At 33.4% G+C, this 21,667-nt stretch overlaps 1 protein-coding gene and 1 long non-coding RNA gene across 2 annotated transcripts in view; one reads left to right on the top strand and one right to left on the bottom strand.

Annotated features, from left to right (window-relative positions):
• The window catches only part of LOC130219432 (uncharacterized), a 40,049-nt gene extending 33,762 nt beyond the window's left edge, over positions 1–6,287 (bottom strand). The window contains exon 1 of the long non-coding RNA XR_008836061.1: positions 6,197–6,287. This is a non-coding gene — a long non-coding RNA (uncharacterized LOC130219432). The remainder of the gene's footprint in view (positions 1–6,196) is intronic.
• On the top strand, positions 315–14,267 carry nansb (N-acetylneuraminic acid synthase b). Its single transcript, XM_056451840.1, has 6 exons — positions 315–535; positions 4,213–4,428; positions 6,206–6,305; positions 6,567–6,721; positions 10,866–11,132; positions 12,678–14,267. The coding sequence occupies exons 1-6, from the start codon at positions 404–406 to the stop codon at positions 12,864–12,866; spliced, it is 1,059 nt and encodes a 352-aa protein (XP_056307815.1). The 5' UTR covers positions 315–403; the 3' UTR covers positions 12,867–14,267.
• Positions 14,268–21,667: the final 7,400 nt, after the last annotated feature.

The raw sequence follows: 21,667 nt of genomic DNA, 5'->3' as shown, positions 1-21,667 counted from the left end.
CGTATCAATAAAACGAACTGCACTTTGTCAAACATTAATATATTTTCCTCATTCGTGACAATCCTTTCAACGCCAGCAAACGTGGCACATTGATACGTTTTCTCGCAATCTTAAATACCAAAACATATTTACAAAGAAAACAGTCCAACTTAATGACAGGTTTCCTCAGGTTATTATTCTGGTTAAACAACAAGCTGTGAAAACGAGTTCTGAGATACGTGTTTTAAGATGCGCGGTTGATGTGTGTGGCATTGTGGGTGGACGTTTTTGGGTGGAGCGCTCGCATTGTGTCTCTTTAAATTATAGTCTGCCCTTCTCTGCAGCCCCTTTGGCTGTTTCCAGCGCAGGTGAAACACGTCTCCAGCATCTTTATCACTGATCAGTTAAGCAATCGCTCTATAAAATGCCTGTCGAGTTTGAACTTTGCCCTGGGAGAAAAATTGGGGGATCCAACCCTTGTTTTATCATCGCCGAGATCGGACAGAACCATCAGGGAGATGTAGAAATCGCCAAAAAAATGATCCGAATGGCCAAGGTAAAGATATCCGGTATTTCATGCTCACGTGTATTTTAGAATAGGGAAATCCCAAAACCATTCTTTAATTTGCATATTAGTTGTTGTTGTTTTTTGTGTGTTATCTGTATTAAGCTTGCAGATTTATAATGTTTTAGTCAATTATTTATAACATTTTGTTTTATCACCAGAATTTTAAGTCATAATCTTCATCATATCACATAAAATTGACTTTAAATATACAATTTTCGATTTTATTTATGCAGTATTTTCATGTTTTCAGACACAAATTTCTAAAGTCTGAAATGCTATTTTACTATAATAATAATTACTATTACATTATTTCTAATTACTCGTAATATTAAGACTAACATCAAATATAATTTACTTAATTCAAAGTTGAATTAAATAATTGTCTATCTCCATTTCACTAATTTCGAAAGAATATTAAATCCAGATATGTTCCAGAAATATTTTTTTCAGGCTTTATAATGTTTTAGTCATTTATTTATGCTGAAATAACTCATATTTGTGATTTTTTTTTTTTTTTTTTTTTTTTTTTTTTTTTTCTAAACTGACTGAAAAATTTAGCCAATTTTGTCAATTAAAATTCTTAAAATGTTTTTTCTTAGTATTTGTACAGTATACAAAGCAATTATAGGAAATTATAATTTTTCTGTTTTTATGTTATCAGATTTTTTTCAGGTTTTATGATATATACAGTTGAAGTTATTAGAATTATTAGAAGAATAGAATATATAGAAGAATAGAATATAATTAGAAGAATAGAATATATAGAATTATAGAAGAATTATAAGCCCCCCTGTTTATTTTTTTTCAATATTTGTTAAATGGAGAGATTTCTTTCAACACATTTGTAAACATAATAGTTTTAATAACTCATTTTTAATAACTGATTTGTTTCATCTTTGTCATGATGACAGTAAATAATATTTGACTAGATATTTTTCAAGGCACTTCTATACAGCTTAAAGTGACATTTAAAGGCTTAACCAGGTGAATTAGGTATAGGCAGGTTAGGGTAATTAGGCAAGTCATTGTGTGACAGTGGTTTGTTCTGTAGCCTATCGAAAAAAAATTAGCCTAAAGGGGCTAAAAAATTTGACTTTAAAATGGATTTTAAAAAATAAAAACTGCTTTTATTCTAGCTGAAATAAAGCAAATAAGACTTTCTCCAGAAGACAAAAATATTATCAGACATACAGTGAACATTTGCTTGCTCTGTTAAACATCATTTGGGAAATATTTAAGAAAGAAAAAAAATTCAAAGGGGGGCTAATAATTCTGACTTCAACTGTATATACACACATATATATTTCAACTTGAATGCGTGTTTTTTTCACTACTTCACATCAAATTAGCTTTAAATTTATTAATTTTGATAAAAAGTCATAACCAGACGTCATATCACATACAATTGACTTTAAATATAGAATTTTAGATACTATTTATCCAGTATTTTCATGTTTTTAGATAATTATTTCTAAAGACTGTATTGCTGTTTTTCAATAATAATACATTATTTCTAATTACTGGTATTAAAACTAACATCAAATAGAAGCTGAATTAAATAATTGTCCATCCCACTAATTTCTAAAGAATAATAAATCCAGATATGTTTCCAGAATTAATTTTGTCAGGATTATTATTATGTTTTATTCATTTATTTACTCTTCAATTATGTGTGGGGGGTTTTCTAAACAGTAGGCATTTTCGGAGATGTCACTTTATATTTAGAATTTTAAACAAATGTTGTCAATTCAATTAAAAAAAGTTCTTAGTATTTTAACTTGTTTTACAGTATACAAACAATTAATTAAAGGAAGATATCGATTTCTTTTATTTTTTATCAGATTTATTTTAGGTTTTGTGATATATATATATACACACACATATATATTTCAACTTTAATGTGTTTTCTTTTACACCACTTCACATCAGATTCACTTTAATTTGCTCCATTTTACTTTCTGCAAAGGTATTTTTTATCATAACCTACAGATGTCATATCACATAAAACTGACTTTAAAAACACAATTTTAGATTTTATTTATGCAGTATTTTCATGTTTTCAGCTATACATTTCTAAAGACTGAATTGCTATTTTACTATAATAATAATAACCATTACATTATTTCTAATTACTCGTAATATTAATAATAACATCAAAAAGAATTTGCTTAATTCAAAGCTGAATTAAATAATTGTCCATCTCCATATTACTAATTCTTAAAGAATATTAAATCCAGAGATATTTCCAGAATTCATTTTTTCAGTGTTTATGTTTTTAGTCATTTATTTAAGCTGGTAACTATAATGTGTGTTTTTTTTTCTAAACAGAAGAAATTGTCGGAGATATCACTTTATATTGAGAATTTTGAAAAAAAATTGTCAATTCAATGAAAAAAAAAATTCTTACTATTTTTAACTTGTTTTACAGTGTACAAAACAATCAATTATAAGAAATTATCATTTTCTTTTCTGTTTTTATGTTGTCAGATTTTTTTCAGGTTGTATAATATATACACACATAAATTTCAACTTTAATGTGTGCTTTTTTTCTTACACTACACATCGGATTAGCTTTTATTTGATCAATTTTACTTTCTGCAAAAATACATTTTCTTGTAATTTTGTTTTATCACCAGAATTTTAAGTCATAACCTACAGACAACATCAAATCAAATTGACTTTAAATATACAATTTTAGATTTTTTTATACAGTATTTTTATGTTTTCAGATACAAATTTCTGAAGACCATTAATACTTGTAATCTTTATTAATATTATTAATGTTTATATTACATTATTATTTATAATGTTCACTTGTAATATTTAAGTTAAAAAAAAAGGTCAGTGGACCAAAAAATGTAACTTAAATCAAAGTTATGAATTAAATAACCTTTAAACTTTCTAACTAAATAATCTAAAGAATATAAAATCTAAATATATTTAAATAAATTACATTTTTTAGACTTTTTCCCAGCGTTTTTCTTGGTATATTTGTCTTGATTTAAAATACAAATTTCTAAAACATTTACAAATGTGTCAGCCAAAATAACTTTAAGCCAAAATTTGCCAATAATAATAATAATTTACAATCAAGGTATGTTTCTCCTTAAAATTGTTATTTGCTTCTTTCTCGTTAGCAGATTAAATAAACATTTATTTAACGGAGAAGCAAAATAACACTTAATATTTACAAATAAAATGTTAAAAATTACACCTAAATGAATAATTTTAAAACATTCTCGCCTGTAATTTTGCTTCAAGTAAATTCATCGTAATTTATTTAATATTAGTATATTTTTGTTTAAAAAAAAAACAGTCTACAGAACTAGTATTATAAATATCTTTTATTTTTATTTGTTTTTTGCATTGCATCATCCACAACAATATATTTATAAAAGAATTTGTTCATGTTAGTTAATAAAAATACAGTTATTCATTGTTAGTTCATGTTAACTTACAGTGCATAAACTAATGTTAACAAGCATTAATTTGGATTTTAATTAATAAGGCATTAGTAAATATTGAACAATAATTAACAAATGCTGTAATGCAGTATTGTTCATAATCACATTAGTAAATATATTAACTAATGAAACCTTAAAGTGTGACCATTATATTAATAAGACTTTTTTTTTTTACCTTTCCTTTTTCCCCTCTCACCGCAGGACTGTGGAGCCGATTGTGCAAAGTTTCAAAAGAGCGAGATCGAGCACAGATTCACCAGAAACGCTCTGGATCGGCTTTACACGTCCCCTCACGCCTGGGGCCCGACATACGGAGCTCATAAGCACCATCTGGAGTTCAGTCACCAGCAGTACAGAGAACTACAGCAATACGCCACAGACATCGGCATCTTTTTCACCGCATCCGGCATGGACGAGGTCAATAAACATCCATTTTATTAGGCTACGCAGTAAAAAAATGCTGGGTTCCACACAATTATTAAGTTAAGATAGTGTTTACCTAACAAATTTAAGTGGATTGAACATAAAACATTTAAGTTGTCCTCCAAAAAATCTCAAGAATTGTGTTGTTTCAGCTCATTTTAAATAAGTAGGTTGAACAGCAAAAATAATTTTTTGAGTTTTTTTTTTTATTTCGCCCGTGTTAAAAAAAATGTGCATAATTAAAATGAATTAAATGTGATTTTACCATTTATTTGATAGAAATATTGACATTTGTTTTAATATGTCATATGTTTTAATTTCTTTTTTTTATTTTGGAAAGTTACATTTTTTTACTATTTTAATATAAAAAATACATAAATATTTAAGATATCGGCATCTTCTTCATGTCAATAAACTCATTATATTTTATATAATGCCACAATATTTTATATACTGTAGTCAAATGTTTGAGATATAGTCTTTATATGTTGTTGTATTTAAATGGACATTTTTTGCTCACTAATGCTGCAATTTGTTTGATTTAAATAATAAATACATCATTATATTTATAAACCTATTAACATAATAACAATAATAAAACAGCAAAATAATGAAATATTATTTACATTTAAAATAATTATTTTCAGTTTTCATTTTTAATTTATTTTTGTGATTTAAAGCTGAATTTAAATCAGTCTTAAGTGTGACACAATTCTCCTGAAATCAATATTATATGCTGATTTACAGTTCTATTATGATCAATTATTATTGGTGTTTATAATTAATATATTTTAATATATGCTTATATTTAATTTCTAATTAACTTATAAAATGAAATATGTCATTCATATAATTATCACTGTTTAAAAAAGAGTTTTACTAATTTAGTAGGATTCTTTAATGAAATTAATGTACAAAATAAATTACATTTTTTACATAATAAATGTCTTTCACCCTCTCCGTTTAATGTGTTCTTTTTAATGGCACTTTTGACTGGTACTGAATCAGTTTTCACAAAAATATGAAGCATCTCAACAGTTTTCAACACTAATAATATTAATAATAATGTTTAAAATGAATATATTTTATAATTAATATTTTTCAATATATTTGTATTTCATTTATAATTAACTTATAAAATGAAATATAAGTGATTCTTACAATTATCACTGTTTAATAAAGAGTTTTATTAATTTAGTAGGATACTTTAATGAAATTAACGTAAAAAATAACAGCATTCATTAAAAAAAACTACATTTTTTTACATAATAAATGTCTTTCACCCTCTCAATTTAATGTGTCCCTTTTAATGGCACTTTTGACGGGTACTGAATCAGTTTTCACAAAAATATAAAGCATCTCAATAGTTTTTAACACTAATAATAGTAATAATAATAATAATAATAATAATAAATATTTCTTTCGCAGCAGATCAGCAGATTTAATGATTTCTGAAGGACCGTTTGACACTAAAAACTACAGTGAAAATGCTTTAAATCACAAAAATAAATTAAATTATTAACTAATTTAAAAAAGAAACCAGCCATTTTAAACCATAATAATATTTACCATTTTTACCATTTTTATGATCAAATAAACGCAGCATTGGTGAGCAGAATATGTCAAGTGTGTTTATATATCGCATTTATCGTGTATAGAGAATATATATATCTTTTTAAGCAATTAAAAATAAAGCTTTTGACAGAACTGTACATACAGTATGTTGACATGAATTATGATCCACATAACGCTATTTTCCTACCTCTGTCAGATGGCGGTGGAGTTTCTTCACGAAATAAATGTGCCGTTTTTCAAAGTGGCCTCGGCCGACACCAACAACATCCCCTACCTCGAGAAAACAGCCAAAAAGGGTAAATCTCACAGTGTTTCCTAAAAAAAAAGTAGTAAAATCAGAGACACGCTGTCGAGTGTTGATGCTAAACTGATAATTGAGTTGTTTTTTAATGTGCAGTGAGTTTAGAGTCAGTTGTTCTGGAAAACCCTGTTCTGATTGGCTGGAGGGCAGAGGGGGAGTAACCTGGAAATCCTGGAGTGGATTTTCTGGTTGAGTGTGTGTAGCGGGGGGTTTTCTCCGTGTTTTGAGGTTTTTTCGCTGTATTTTTGTACTGTAGGTCGTCCTATGGTGATTTCCAGTGGAATGCAGAGTATGGAAACCATGCGCTGCGTTTATCAAACTGTCAAGAAACACAACGCTAATTTCACGTTTCTGCAGTGCACCAGTGCTTATCCGCTGCCGCTGGAGCACGTCAACCTCAGTCTGATCAGCGTGAGAAACAAACTTATTAGCTCCTTCTAGTTTATATTCACGTTCTCTATTATTTCTTACTCTTTCTTACTCTCTCTTTGTAACTGTTTTTCTTCTTGACAATGTTACTTATATTTTGTGTGTTGTATACAAATATTGTTTACATGTCAACTGTATTTTTGCAAAGAAACCCCCCTAAAAAAACAAACTCATTGACTATCAAAACGTTATTGAAGTTTATTATTATTATTATTATTATTATTATTATTATTATTATTATTATTATGTCACCAGTGTTAAAAGCGAAAAAAAAAAGCATTAAGAGAAAGAAAATGTGTAATTTTACCATGTAGTTAAAGGAAAATTGACATTCATTCATTAATTTTCTTTTCGGCTTAGTCCCTTTATTAATCTGTGGTGAGTGTGGCCGCCACAGCGGAATGAACCGCCAACTTATCCAGCATACGTAGCGGATGCCCCTCCAGCTGCAATCCATCATTGGGAAACACCCATACACCCTCATTCACACACATACACTACCGACAATTTAGCTCACCCAATTCACCTATACTGCATGTCTTTGGACTGGGAGGGAAACCGAAGCACCCAGAAGAAACCCATGCCAACATGGGGAGAACATGCAAACTCCACACAGAAATTCTAACTGACCCAGCTCGAACCAGCGACCTTCTTGCTGTGAATCGACAGCATTACCCACTGCGCCACCGCACTGCCCCAAAACTGATATTTTAACTGCAAAAAACAAAAGAGCTAAACATGTATTTTAACAAATAATTCAATATAAATAGGTTTTAAGTAATACAATTTAATTAAAATCTAATCAACTAAAATATATGTTTGTTAAATATTTTGTTTAATATTTCAATAATTAATTAGTTCCTGTTATACTATTTAATGGTAAATTAAAGTTATGCTGCCAACATTATTTAGTTTAAATAACTTAAGACTAAATTAAACTGAAGTTTCACACAATTTGGACACCAAAATAAATAAAAAAAAAACACTAAAACAAAACTCAACAGAGCATTTCATGTGACTTTTGCCTCTGTATTTTAATCTAGCTTTTATTTTATGAAATAATAATACAGATAAGTCGGTCATTCATTTTCTTTTTGGCTTAGTCCTTTTATTCATCTGTAGTCACCACAGTGGAATGAACCGCCATCTTATTCACCATATATTTTACGGAGCAGATGCCCTTCCACCTGCAACCCATCAATGGGAAACATCCATAAACACTCATTCACTACAGACAATTTAGCTTACCCATTTCACCTATAGTGCATGTGTTTGGACTGCGGGGGAAAACGGAGCACCCGGTGGAAACCCACGTGAACACGGGGAGAAAATGCGAATTCCACACTGAAATGCCAACTGACCCAGCCGAGGCTCGAACCAGCGACCTTCATGCTGTGAGGCGACAGCGCTACCCACTACGCCACCGCATCACTCATTATTACAAAACAATTTTTTAAATAAATATAAAAACAGAAAATATTAGAAACTTTAATAAATATAACATAATAAACAGTTTATAAAAAAATATGTAACATTTAATAATGCTAAAAATAGTAAAAAAAACTGGTTGATTGTTATATTTAGTAAAGTTTTCCTGCATTTTAACTTGATAAACTAATTTGCAAGGTGCTTTAAAGTTTGGTTGCAAATATATGAATATACAGTTAAAGTCAGAATTATTAGCTCCCCTGATTTATTAGCCACCGTTCATTTTTTTTCTTCTCAATATCTGTTTAACGGAGAGAAGATTTTTTTCAACACATTTCTAAACATAATAGTTTTAATAACTCATTTCTAATAACTGATTTATTTTATCTTTGCCATGATGACAGTAAATAATATTAGACTAGATATTTTTCAAGACACTTCTATACAGCTTAAAGTGACATTTAAAGCCTTAACTAGGTTAATAGACCTTTTTCACAGCGGAATTGAATACAGGAAGCGCCCTCCGAAGCAATGTTTCGCTAACAGTCGCAGAAACATGACAGCCTCGGGACATTGGATGACATTTTCACTGTCAACTTTGCTGTAATTTGGACAAGAACACGTTGTTCGCTTGGTTAATGTGTAAAATATCTTCAAAACAGTCCGTCTGTAGCGTATAGGGTGTGTTTCTGAATCTTCAGGTTAAAGTTAGTTCATGTTCCAGTTCATTTTGTTCATCTGCTTTGAATGTTTTTATTATTTATTTAAAGAACAGCAAATAACATTTTACAACACAAAAAATATACATGCCAGGGGGTAATTATAAATAAAATACAAATATACAAAATCTACATATTAAATAAATACATTATAGAGTTCACAATTTTTTTAAGTGGGTAGGCTTCCTTGTTTAAAGAATCTCTGATGCTGGTAATATACAAGCATAGTTCAGTGATCAATACCTTAAAATTTGGTTGCTTATTAGTAAATTAGAGAGTAAAGCCAAAAAGTACATTTTCCCACAATGATGAAAGAGGTTTTGAACACTGAAAATTGTTAATAATCTTTTGCACCTCTTCCTTTTGACTGAGTATGTCCAGTGCCAAAAGTGTAAAACCATCTCCTCCTCATATTAATTACAAAAATACAATTTACATCAATTCCACTTTAAATTTTTGTAAATAATGTTTAGCTGGATAAAATCTGTGGAGAGGTTTATAGGATATTTCTTTAATTTTGTTTTTAACCTGATATTTCTGTGGTAACAGCCACACTTTTTTTCAGCAAATCAAGTCACACTTTAATAAAGACATCCAATACAATTATATATAAGGAACAGTAGTGATTTCTTTTTGGAAAAGAGTTCGAAAAGCTAATTATTACTCTTGGTGTTTACTGTAAAACAAGTTTTGCCAACATAAGATTTAGTAAAATCAAAAGACGATGGTCTTGATTAATACCACTAAATAACATATGGGTCTCTGAAGGAATTGAACCAATAACAGTTGAAAACTTGCAGGGTTATTGAGATACTGTGATGAGAAAGGAATTTATTGTAAGAAAAGTATACCATCTTTATTATAAAACTGACTAACCAAATTCATTTTGATGTAAAAAAAATAGCATTTGTATTAGTTGTCTATTATTCCGATGTGGGGGGAAATTATGCTTATATATTAATGATCTTGATAGGAGCACTTGTTTGTGGAAGGCAGATAACTTAACTGGAATTTTGTCTATATTATAATTTCACATTAAAAAAAAACTAAGACCACCAATATTTGATAAAACATAATGATCCCAGCTTTAAAGTGCATACTGCACATGAGCGTACTCTGGCATATCACTTGAAATGAAGGACATTCATTCCGTCTAATTAATTTCACCCATGATTTCCTCTGTCCTTTGTCTTTTCGTGGAAATTGAGGCAAGGATGTTGTTTTTTTTAAGCTGGAGCAGCCGGGAACGCTGCAATAACAGCGACGAGACCACTCTGCCATTCTATCGTACTCCGTTGAACCGGATGTTGTGATACGCCGTTTTGCTTACCGGAACCAGGAAGTGCGAAAAAGGCCTAACTAGGCAGGTTAGGGTAATTAGGCAAGTCATTGTATAACGATGGTTTGTTCTGTAGACTATCCAAAATAAAATTTAGCTTAAAAAGGCTAATAATTTTGACCTTAAAATGGTGTTTAAAAAATTAAAAACTGCTTTTATTCTAGCTGAAATAAAACAAATAAGACTTTCTCCAGAAGAAAAAATATTATCAGACATACTGTGAACATTTCCTTGCTCTGTTAAACATTATTTGGGAAATAATTAAAAAAAGAAAAAATAATTAAAAGGGGGGCTAATAATTCTGATTTTAACTGTATATCTTGCAAATATATAAAAAAAATTATATAAAACTTGAAATATAGTAAACTGTAACTCAAAAGCAAAAAAATACAACTTAAAATTACAGATATTTAAATAAAAAATATTTGACAAAAAAAATCTAATTCAAAATATTAACACATTTAAACTAAAGTTTAATTGTTTTATTTTTACCAAAACTCTATGCTAATTCATGAGTAAATCAATTAATACCACATGAGATATTAACTATATTTAGAGGACAGTTTCATGCAAACGTGATAAAATAAAAACTTACAACCACTGAGTTGCACATTTTTATTAACCTCTTTTTCCACCACAGGAGTTCCAGAAGGAGTTTCCCGACATTCCCATCGGATACTCCGGGCATGAGACAGGCATCCATGTGTCTGTGGCTGCTGTGGCTCTCGGAGCAAAAGTCCTGGAGCGTCATGTGACTCTGGATAAGAGTTGGAAAGGCAGTGACCATGCGGCCTCACTGGAGCCCAATGAACTGGCAGAGCTGGTGAAAGCCATCCGGGCAGTAGAGATGGCCATGGGGTCACCAGTCAAACAGATGCTGCCCTGTGAGGCTTCATGCCACAGCAAGGTCACATTTCATTATCGTTATTCATCATATTACTATTGCCATTATTTTGCATTTCATAAATTTACCAAATGTTGATATATGACTGCACTAGGGCTGGGCTGGGGATAACAATCCATTGCAATTAATGGATAATTTCTTAGATTTTCTGAATGCATTCTGAGCTTAGTTTTGAACAGCAGATGGCACTCTAAAGGTTCGTTTTCACAGCAGACTGTGCTCTAGGCTAGTTTTTAGCAGTAGATGGCGCTGTAAGGCTAGTTTTTAACAGCAGATGGCGCTTTAGACTATTTTAACAGCAGATGGCGCTTTAAACTAGTTTTAACAGCAGATGGTGCTCTAGACTAGTTTTAATAGCAGATGGAGCTCTAGACTAGTTTTAACAGCAGATGGCGCACTAGACTAGTTTTTACAACAGATGGTGCTCTAGACTAGTTTTAACAGCAGATGGCGCACTAGACTGGTTTTAACAACAGATGGCGCACTAGACTAGTTTTAACAGCAGATGTAGCTCTAGACTAGTTTTAACAACAGATGGCGCACTAGACTATTTTTAACAGCAAATGGCGGTCTAGACTAGTTTTAACAGCAGATGGCGCTCGACTATATTTAACAGCAGATGGTGCTCTTGAATAGTTTTAACAGCAGATGGCGCACTAGACTAGTTTTAACAACAGATGACGCACTAAACTATTTTTAACAGCAGATGGCGCTCTAGACTAGTCTTAACAGCAGATGGCGCTCTAGACTATTTTTAACAGCAGATGGCACTCTAGACTATTTTTAACAGCAGATGGCACTCTAGACTATTTTTAACAGCAGATGGCACTCTAGACTATTTTTAACAGCAGATGGCGCTCTAGACTAGTCTTAACAGCAGACGGCACTCTAGACTATTTTTAACAGCAGATGGCACTCTAGACTATTTTTAACAGCAGATGTAGCTCTAGACTAGTCTTAACAGCAGACGGCACTCTAGACTTTTTTTAACAGCAGATGGCACTCTAGACTATTTTTAACAGCATATGGCGCTCTAGACTAGTCTTAACAGCAGACGGCACTCTAGACTATTTTTAACAGCAGATGGCACTCTAGACTATTTTTAACAGCAGATGGCGCTCTAGACTAGTCTTAACAGCAGACGGCACTCTAGACTATTTTTAACAGCAGATGGCACTCTAGACTATTTTTAACAGCAGATGTAGCTCTAGACAAGTTTTAACAGCATATGGCGCTCTAGACTAGTCTTAACAGCAGATGGCACTCTAGACTATTTTTAACAGCAGATGGCACTCTAGACTATTTTTAACAGCAGATGGCGCTCTAGACTAGTCTTAACAGCAGATGGCACTCTAGACTATTTTTAACAGCATATGGCGCTCTAGACTAGTTTTAACAGCAGATGGCACTATAGGCTAGGTTTTAATTTACATTGTCATTTAGCAGATGCTTTTGTCCAAAGCAATTTACGTTCATCGATTAAACAAGAAGAGGCAATAAAATATAATATACATATATAAATGTATATTTGTATGTCCTTTCCTGCAGTTGGGTAAGTCAGTGGTGGCCCGGAAACCACTGAAGATGGGTGAGACTTTAACCCTCGACATGCTGATAGTGAAAGTGGCCGAACCGCAAGGTGTGAGACCAGAGAACATCTTCAAACTGGTTGGCAAGAAAATAACGGTGGACTTGGAGAAAGATGCCACAATTACTGATGCCATGATTAAAGGTTGATGATTTAAAACATAAAGGGACAGTTCAGCCACAAATTAGCATTCTATAGTAGTTCTTGACTGGTATATTGTGTTTTAAACTTCTGTTGAACACAAAAGAAGATATTTTGAAGAATGTTCAAAAATGGTAGCCATTGACTTTCACATCAGGAAGGTATTTACTATGGAAGTCAATGGCTACCATTTTTGAACATTCTTTAAAATATTTCCTTTTGTGTTCATCAGAAGAAAAGAAACTCAAACAGGTTTGGAACAAGTACACTGAAAAAAGTGTTGCATGCAAAACTGTTGCAAACAATTTATTTGTGATGAATTTAAACAAATTAAATTTATTAATGTTCAACTTAATTTGTTTGTTTAAATTCAGCCCAAATAAATTGTTTACAACCACTTAACGTAAAAAAAGGAGTAAATCCAAGGAATCAGCTTTGAATAATTTTTGTAGAGGTGTAGAGGTTGAGTAAATTAAGACTGAACTTAGATTTTTAGGTGAACTGTCCCTACAGGACAATGAAGGGGATACTGGACAATGAAGGGGATATATCTTACAATCATATTAGTATTTAAATACATATATTTATTAATATTAGAGGTAGATTGTAAAAGTAAAAGCACTACACCACAAGTATATCAACACAATCTCACAACATTTTCTAACCGTTTACATTTATTGCTATTTTGTATGAATTGTACAATTCTCTCATTTGTACATTTTTACATTCTGCTTATTTTCAGTGATGGGCATTTGCTTTTAATGACCTTACATTAAATTTATTCATCAATATACCCTGCTAAAAAATCCAGCTTCAACCAGCCTAAGCTGGTTGGCTGGTTTTAGCTGGTTGACCAGCCTGGTTTTAGATAGGTTTCCATCCATTTCCAGCCTGGTCTTAGCTGGTCAGGCTGGAAAATTACCAGCTAAATCCAGCAAAAACCAGCTTGACCAGCCTGGTTTAAGCTGGACATAGCTGGTTTTGGCTGGGCTCCCAGCCTGGCTAGGCTGGTCAAGCTGGTTTAAGCTGGTCATCTCCCAGCCTGACTAGCTAAGACCAGGCTGGAAATAGCTGGAAACCAGCCTGGAAATGGGCAAAACCCCTCTAAAACCAGGCTGCTCTACCAGCTAAAACCAGCTAACCAGCCTAGGCTGGTTTAAGATGGATTTTTCAGCAGGGTAAGCATTTTAACTATGTTTTCTAGTTTTTCCAGGCCATTCAAAACTTTTGTCTTTTATTTTAGTAACGTGTTGAGATTATAAATATGCAAAGATGACATCATGTATTGATTTTGCATATGTATAAAGTCACAAGATTGCTCGTTGTATCCTGCCTCACTGACGAATGCCAATGTAACTGTAGTGAACAAACACTTTTAATAAAGAATGCTTTTATAAAACACAGAATAATTATGTTATATATCAATGTATAAATGTGGGTTCATTTCGCATTACAGCAGTGGCAGCAAGTTTTTGATGCTTTACACAAAATAAATATAAAATTTAAGTGAGTGAGTTGTTTTTATAGCCTGAGGATCCTCCGAACTTCACCGCCGCGCCATTTTTACTCAGACGCCATTTTGCGTCTCCGTTTCATCGACTAGCCTACTTTGTAAATAGCTAAGACTGAATTGAATCAGTAATAATTCAGTTTTGAAGAGATTGAATCGCAATGCGGTGTCGACATCTGCTGGACAGACTGGGTAAATGCTAATTGAATTCAAATATTAGGTTAAATTTATTTGTCAGCTCCCTCGGAATATCTGCCTTTCTTGGATGGTGAGTTGGTTTTAAATTCAGGTGTTTTTGCAAATACTCTGATTTATTTATGAGGCGCCGTGTAGGATTTAAATCAAACTTTGCTTATCAACACACACATAAACACGTGCATATACACCTATAAATTACTCGCATATACACCTATACTTTTAGATGTTCAAAACAACATATATGAAACTTGTGTATATACATATAAACTTGACACACGCATACACTCACACACACACGCACATACATATAAACTCCATTTATGCAAACACTACGACACACGCGCACATACATATATACTCCATCCATGCAAACACACCCACATTAACACACGCACATACATATATATATTCCATCCATGCATACACACCCACACTAACACACGCACATACATATAAACTCCATCTATGCAAACACACCCACACACACGCGCACATACATATAAACTGCATTTATGCATATACATATATGCAAGTGATTTCATATGTGAGTGCGCATGAATTTTTCACTTTAAACGGAAGGTATTTCAGTATAACAGGAAGTTATCTCAGTTCATAAAAAAGAAGTCATTTCAGTGTAAAAGTCACAGCCAAAACGAAATATATCATTATTTATAATTATAAGCATGTATCAGGTAATTTCATTAGCTGTGTTGTAGTGAAATCTATCCTATCTTCAAGCTTATGAAATATAAATGATGTGATTAATGGAGGTATTAGGTCTTTTGATTATTGAAAACATGACATGACTGCTCCAGCAAAATGTTTATTAAAATCCTAAAATAAATGAAAGCAGTAGGTTTAATCAATACACGGTCACACATGAAGTATATAATATTATTTATTATTAGAATAAATACATTGTTGTCAAATATGATTTTCTGTATCGTGTCGCAATCCTTAATGGGTTATTTTGGGTCCACACTTCAGTCCAGAAGGTGGCAGGAATGCACATTGTTGGTTTGCCAGCTGCCATTAATCAGAAAATAAGACGAAGTAAGCTATTTTGCCACGTTTCTCCATTTGAATGACCATGATGAACAGTGATAGCGCTAACGTTACAGACGCAACTAACATTTTGCGAAATGTTATTGCTTCGCCGACTATAATAAGATCCATATCTAATTCAGTGGAGTCAAATGTGTCCCCTTCAGCTGAACTGCAAACAGAATCTGAATTGCGCAATTTGTTTCGCCATCAAGGCCCGCAGTTCAAGACTGCGGTCACGCCATCTGCGGTTCAGAGAGAGACGGTCACGCTATCTGTGCTTTAAATTGTAGTGCGCGTCTACTCTGTGTTTTGCGGTAGACTAAAGACGCGTGTGTTTAATGCGCTGCAGTTTTATAATCTTGTTTCACTTTTATTCGCCTGACTATATCATCCTCATTGCAATTAGCACAAGTAAATAAAGCACCGAAAAACGTCACGGCTATCAAGATCACTCTGAAATTCATATTGATTTGCATGAGAAAAAAAATTACTTAATGCCTTCCGTTCACACTGAAAAGTTAACGCACATCCACATATAAATCACCTGCAAATATGCACAACTTTGTATACATTTGTGTATCTTATTTTGGATGTTTGCTCGACTGTTTAACGGGTGTTTATGCATGCTGGGAGTTGTATGTGTGTGTGGGTGTGTTTGCATAGATGGAGTTTATATGTATGTGCGTGTGTTAATGTGGGTGTGTTTGCATAGATGGAGTATATATGGATGTGCGTGTGTTAATGTGGGTGTGTTTGCATAGATGGAGTATATATGTATGTGCGCGTGTGTGTGGGTGTGTTTGCATAGATGGAGTTTATATGTATGTGCGTGTGTTAATGTGGGTGTGTTTGCATAGATGGAGTATATATGGATGTGCATGTGTTAATGTGGGTGTGTATGCGTGGATGGAGTATATATGTATGTGCGTGTGTTAATGTGGGTGTGTTTGCATGGATGGAGTATATATGTATGTGCGCGTGTGTGTGAGTGTATGCGTGTGTCAAGTTTATATGTATATAAACAAGTTTCATATATGTTGTTTTGAACATCTAAAAGTATAGGTGTATATGCGAGTAATTTATAGGTGTATATGCACGTGTTTATGTGTGTGTTGATAAGCAAAGTTTGATTTAAATCCTACACGGCGCCTCATATTTATTAATGTTAATTCACATTATATTTGAAAAGTTGCTCTCATTTCCTCGAGAATTCTGATCAGTTCTATATTTTGTCATCTCTATCCCACCTGAAAAGTAGCTACAGTCATAATTTATAGTACACTCTCAGAAAAGGTATGAGCTGTCACTGGGGTGGTACCTTTTCAAGAGGTACATATTTGTACCAAAAAGGTCCATATTAATACCTCAAGGGTACATATTAGTACCTAAAAAGTACAAAAGTGTTCCTCTTAAAATTTGTAGGTACTAATTTAAACTTCTGAGGTACCAATATGGACCCTTCAAGTACAAATGTGTACTTTTTAAAAAGGTACCACCCCAGTGACAGCTCATGTACCTTTATTTCTGAGACTGTAGCCAATATAAATATTAAAGTCTATAATAGTCTATATATTATATTACAACACTTTGTTAATGAGTGAATAGTATAGTAAACTGATAAACTGATTAAATTGGCCTATACAGCCTTTTACTACAGTGAACTGTGGTGTATTGTGTAATAGGCTATACAGCATTTACTGTAGTTGAATGTCGAACACCTGTAACGATTGACTTCCATATTTGTATTCCCTACCAGGCTATGGAAGTCAATGGTTAGAGGTTTTTAGCTTTTTTCAAAACATCTTTTGTGATCAAACGAAGAAATAAACTCCAAAAGGTTTTAAACCACTTGAGGGTGAGTAAATAAATAGTGAGTTTTTTTTTTTGGGGGGGATGACCGACACAGTGGCTCAGTGGTTAGCACTGCCATTTCACAGTAAGAAGGTCACTGGTTCGAGTCCCAGTTGGGTGTGTTGGCATTTCTGTGTGGAGTTTGCATGTTTTCCCCGTATTTGGTTTCCTCCGGGTGCTCCGGTTTCCCCTACAATCCAAACACATGCTGTTTAGGTAAATTGAATAAACTAAATTGGCCATAGTGTATGGGTGTGTTTGGATGTGTATGGATGTTTCCCAGTACTGGGATGCTGGTGGAAGGGCATCCGCTGTGTAAAACATATGCTGGATAAGTTGGCGGTTCATTCCGCTGTGATAACCCCTGATGAATAAAGGGACTAAGTCGAAGGAATTATAAATTCCTTTCGAAGGAATTATAAAATTATAAATTAATTTTTATTTTGAGGTGAACTATCCCTTTAATGTAAGTAGGACTACTTTGCACTAGTCAATAACACTACAGTAGGCTACTATTTTTTTCATGGGATGATCCACTTGTTAATAATTCCAGCCAGCTGGTGATTTTTGTTGTTTCCTGGAACACAATACAGTGTGTTCAGAGAAACGATTATGACAGACCTTTCACAAACAGCATTTTCTAAATTAGATAAATTCCTACACAAAGTATGCTACCATTTTAAAGTGTTTCGTTTAGTAAAACATAAAATGTTGTCTATATTTAGCATCTGCAGGTGAGAAATTATGCATTAAAATTCTTTAAAAATAAAGGTTACAAGAAAAAAAAAAAAACGGGTTTTCTCCTCTGATCTATTTATATTTTTGGTTCCACAAGCTTAAATAAGATTGTTCAAAAGCTATTTTTTACCGCCATCTGCTGTTTTTCCTCACCAAAAACTTTGCGGATGATTGGATGGATTTTAAGGTTCTTCGTAGAGGCAACAATATAAGTAAAACAACAACAACAAAAAAAGCTTTATTTTTAAGAGTTGTAGAAATTTTGACCGAAAAATTGACCAAATTCAGTGGTATTTATTCCCCTTTCACATTTTTATGAGCAGTATTTTGACATTTATGCTATAATTAAACTATTGCAAAACTTGCTTTTTATCTTTGATATGTCTCAGATAAATATGTGAAATGTAGGATCTATTATTGATAGGCCTACTTCAATCTGTTTTACACCAAGCAGCCGAACCGGTTGTGAAATCTGATTTCACTTGAACAAAGGGAAGCAAAATATGACCCCACCGAAGCGTAACGATAGGCTAGACAAATAGGGCAACAGGTTATAAATATTTACCAAAAAACCTTCAGGGTTATCTTAAAATATCTTTAGAAACTGTGCCCTAGAGACAGTAGGATGGACTGAAATTACCCATCCGAAAATGGCTGTCAATCACTATGGCAAGCCGTTTTAACATTTGTAACGAGTAAGGTCGTTACACATTTAACCAGTGCAGAGTTTCTAACCTATCTATAGATGCTTTTCAGAAGAGCAGGATGCATCTTAATTCATCGAAAGATTTTAATATTTAGAATTTCATTTTTAGATCAAATTATAAATTAACGCTTGTGGTGTTTAGGAAGAAGCATCTATTTGCGGGACAGTGAATGTGACTTAGTTCTCTCTTCTGGCTGCTGTTTTCTCACAGAGTTTTGTTCCTTTTTAAAACTCATGAAAACACTATATTGGAGTTTTTGTTTTGTTGCTTTAGCAAATTTGAATGCAAAAAAAATTATCTTTTCCAGCTAATGCTACTCAGTTTAAAAACCAATATCTTTTTCATTAAAGGAATAGTTGACTCGAAGTAAACAATTTCTGTAATTATTTACATATCCTCCACTTGTTCCAAACCTGTTTGAGTTCTTGTTGAACACAAAACTAAAACAGCCGCTGACTTTCATAGTATTTTCCCCCTGTGGATGTCATTTATTGATTCATTTGTTTTCTTTTCGGCTTATTCCCTTTATTAAACTGGGGTCGCCACAGCGGAATGAACCACCAACTTATCTAGCATATGTTGTATGCAGCGGATGCCCTTCCAACTGTAACCCATCACTGGGAAACATCCATACACAATCATTCACACACAAACACTACAGACAGTTTAGCTTACCCAATTCACCTGTACTGCATATCTTTGGACTTGTGGGCGAAACCGGAGAATCCGGAGAAAACCCATGCCACTATGGGAAGAACATGCAAACTCCACACAGAAACGCCAACTGACCCAGCCAGGGCTCGAACCAGCGACCTTCTTGCCGTGAGGCGATTGTGCTACCCACTTGTTTTTTGTTCAACAGAAGTAGTATGATATAAACCAAGTACAATTAAATTAAATTCAAGTTTATTTTCATAATAATTACTGTTTCAAAGCAGCTTCACAAAAGGTGCATATTGGTATCAATGTCGTGATTTGAGCAAAGCAAGATGGAATATGTATTCTGGGGCTGTATCCAAAATTGCCCGCTGTACCCTCAAATTTGAGGGAGCAGCCATTTTAAGTCGTGTCTGAAACCATAGTGGACATTAGTGGATTTAATCAATCCTACAATCCATAGCAACAACAACCCATCTATACACAACAGCTTGAAAGTCCCCACAATGTACACTTGTGGCGAATAAATTTCTGCGTCTGACCACAAGAGGGCATCTAAAGCACACTCATTATCCTCCTAATCCTCTGGTCCAAGTTTCAAAATGAATATTATTTAATTCATATTATTAAAATAATATTAATTATTAAACCTAATCCGTCAGAGCACAAACAAAACAGTGTGCTCAAATTCACTGAATGCTTTCATTCACTCCCTCGAGTGGACTACATTGATGGACTAATTTAGGGAATAGTGAATGAGGGTATAGGGGCAATTTCAGATAGAGCACGACAATCTGATCACCTGAATACTGTTGTTTTTTTGTTTTGTTTTGTTTTTGACTTGAGTAAATCTGAAATGTTTTTTGTAATTTGTATTTTGTAATTTATTCTGAGCTAGAAGAATACCCGGTACCCAGATAGTACGCATATGTGTTGTATTTTAAAGATAGTTTGGTCAGATAACCATACAAATATCTGATAAAAGTATGGTATTATTTTTATGAATAATCTAAATCATAAACATCATATATTATAACATATCTCATAAAATCAGGCTGTATATGTAAAGTATATTTGCGGCTCAAAAACATAATTTCACCCAATAATCCGGCCATTTTATTAGGTACCCCTTTTTGCCTTCAGAACTGCCTTATTCCTTTGTGGCATAGATTCAACAAGGTATTGGAATTATTCCTGAGAGATTTTGGTCCGTATTGACATGATAGCATCACGCAGTTACTGCAGATTTGTCGGCTGCACATCCATGTTGCAAATCTTCCGTTCTTCCACATCCCAAAGTATTAATTGGCCCAAAGTGTGCCTAGAAAAAATGCCCCACACCATTACACCACCAGCAGCAGCCTGAACCGTTGATACAAGGCAGGATGGATCCATGCTTTCATGTTGTTGACACCAAATTCTGACCCTACCATCCGAAATGCTGCAGCAGAAATCGAGACTCATCAGACCAGGCAACGTTTCTCCAATCTTCTATTGTCCAGTTTTGGTGAGCCTGTGTGAATTGTAGCCTCAGTTTCCTGTTCCTGGTCTTAGCTGGTCAGGCTGGGAGACGACCAGCTAAAACCAGCTTGACCAGCCTAGTCAGGCTGGGAGCCCAGCCTAAACCAGCTATGTCCAGCTTAAACCCGGTTGGTCAAGCTGGTTTTAGCTGGATTTAGCTGGTCATTTTCCAGCCTGACCAGCTAAGACCAGGCTGGAAATAGCTGGAAACCAGCCTGGAAATGGCCAAAACCCCTCTAAAACCAGGCTGGTCAACCAGCTAAAACCAGCCAACCAGCCTAGGCTGGTTTAAGCTGGATTTTTCAGCAGGGATGTAATTGGCTGATTAGGAATTTTAATTAACAAGCAGTTGGACAGGTGTACCTAATAAAGTGGCCGGCGAGTGTATTTTCTTTCGTGTTTTCAACATAAAAAACCCAAGTCCAATTGGTTTGAAACAAAGTAAATAATGACATAATTTTCATTTTTTAGGTGAACTATCCCTTTAACATCTGACTGGAAGAGCAAGAGCTAAAAAGGGCTTTCAGATGTAAACAAACATTTAATAGACATTTCCTCTATTGCTACTATCTATTTAAAA

The sequence above is a fragment of the Danio aesculapii genome, chromosome 25 (assembly GCF_903798145.1).
Source record: "Danio aesculapii chromosome 25, fDanAes4.1, whole genome shotgun sequence".
Taxonomy (NCBI): Eukaryota; Metazoa; Chordata; class Actinopteri; order Cypriniformes; family Danionidae; genus Danio; species Danio aesculapii.
This window is presented reverse-complemented; position numbering and strand designations above follow the sequence as displayed.

What these genes read in the sequence shown, in the direction of transcription:
- nansb (XM_056451840.1), top strand. Translation starts at nt 404, where the DNA reads ATGCCTGTCGAGTTTGAACTTTGCCCTGGGAGAAAAATTGGGGGATCC. An exon ending in AAATGATCCGAATGGCCAAG is followed by an intron (nt 536 to 4,212) that starts GTAAAGATATCC and finishes CTCTCACCGCAG; the next exon opens with GACTGTGGAGCCGATTGTGC. An exon ending in TCAACCTCAGTCTGATCAGC is followed by an intron (nt 6,722 to 10,865) that starts GTGAGAAACAAA and finishes TTTCCACCACAG; the next exon opens with GAGTTCCAGAAGGAGTTTCC.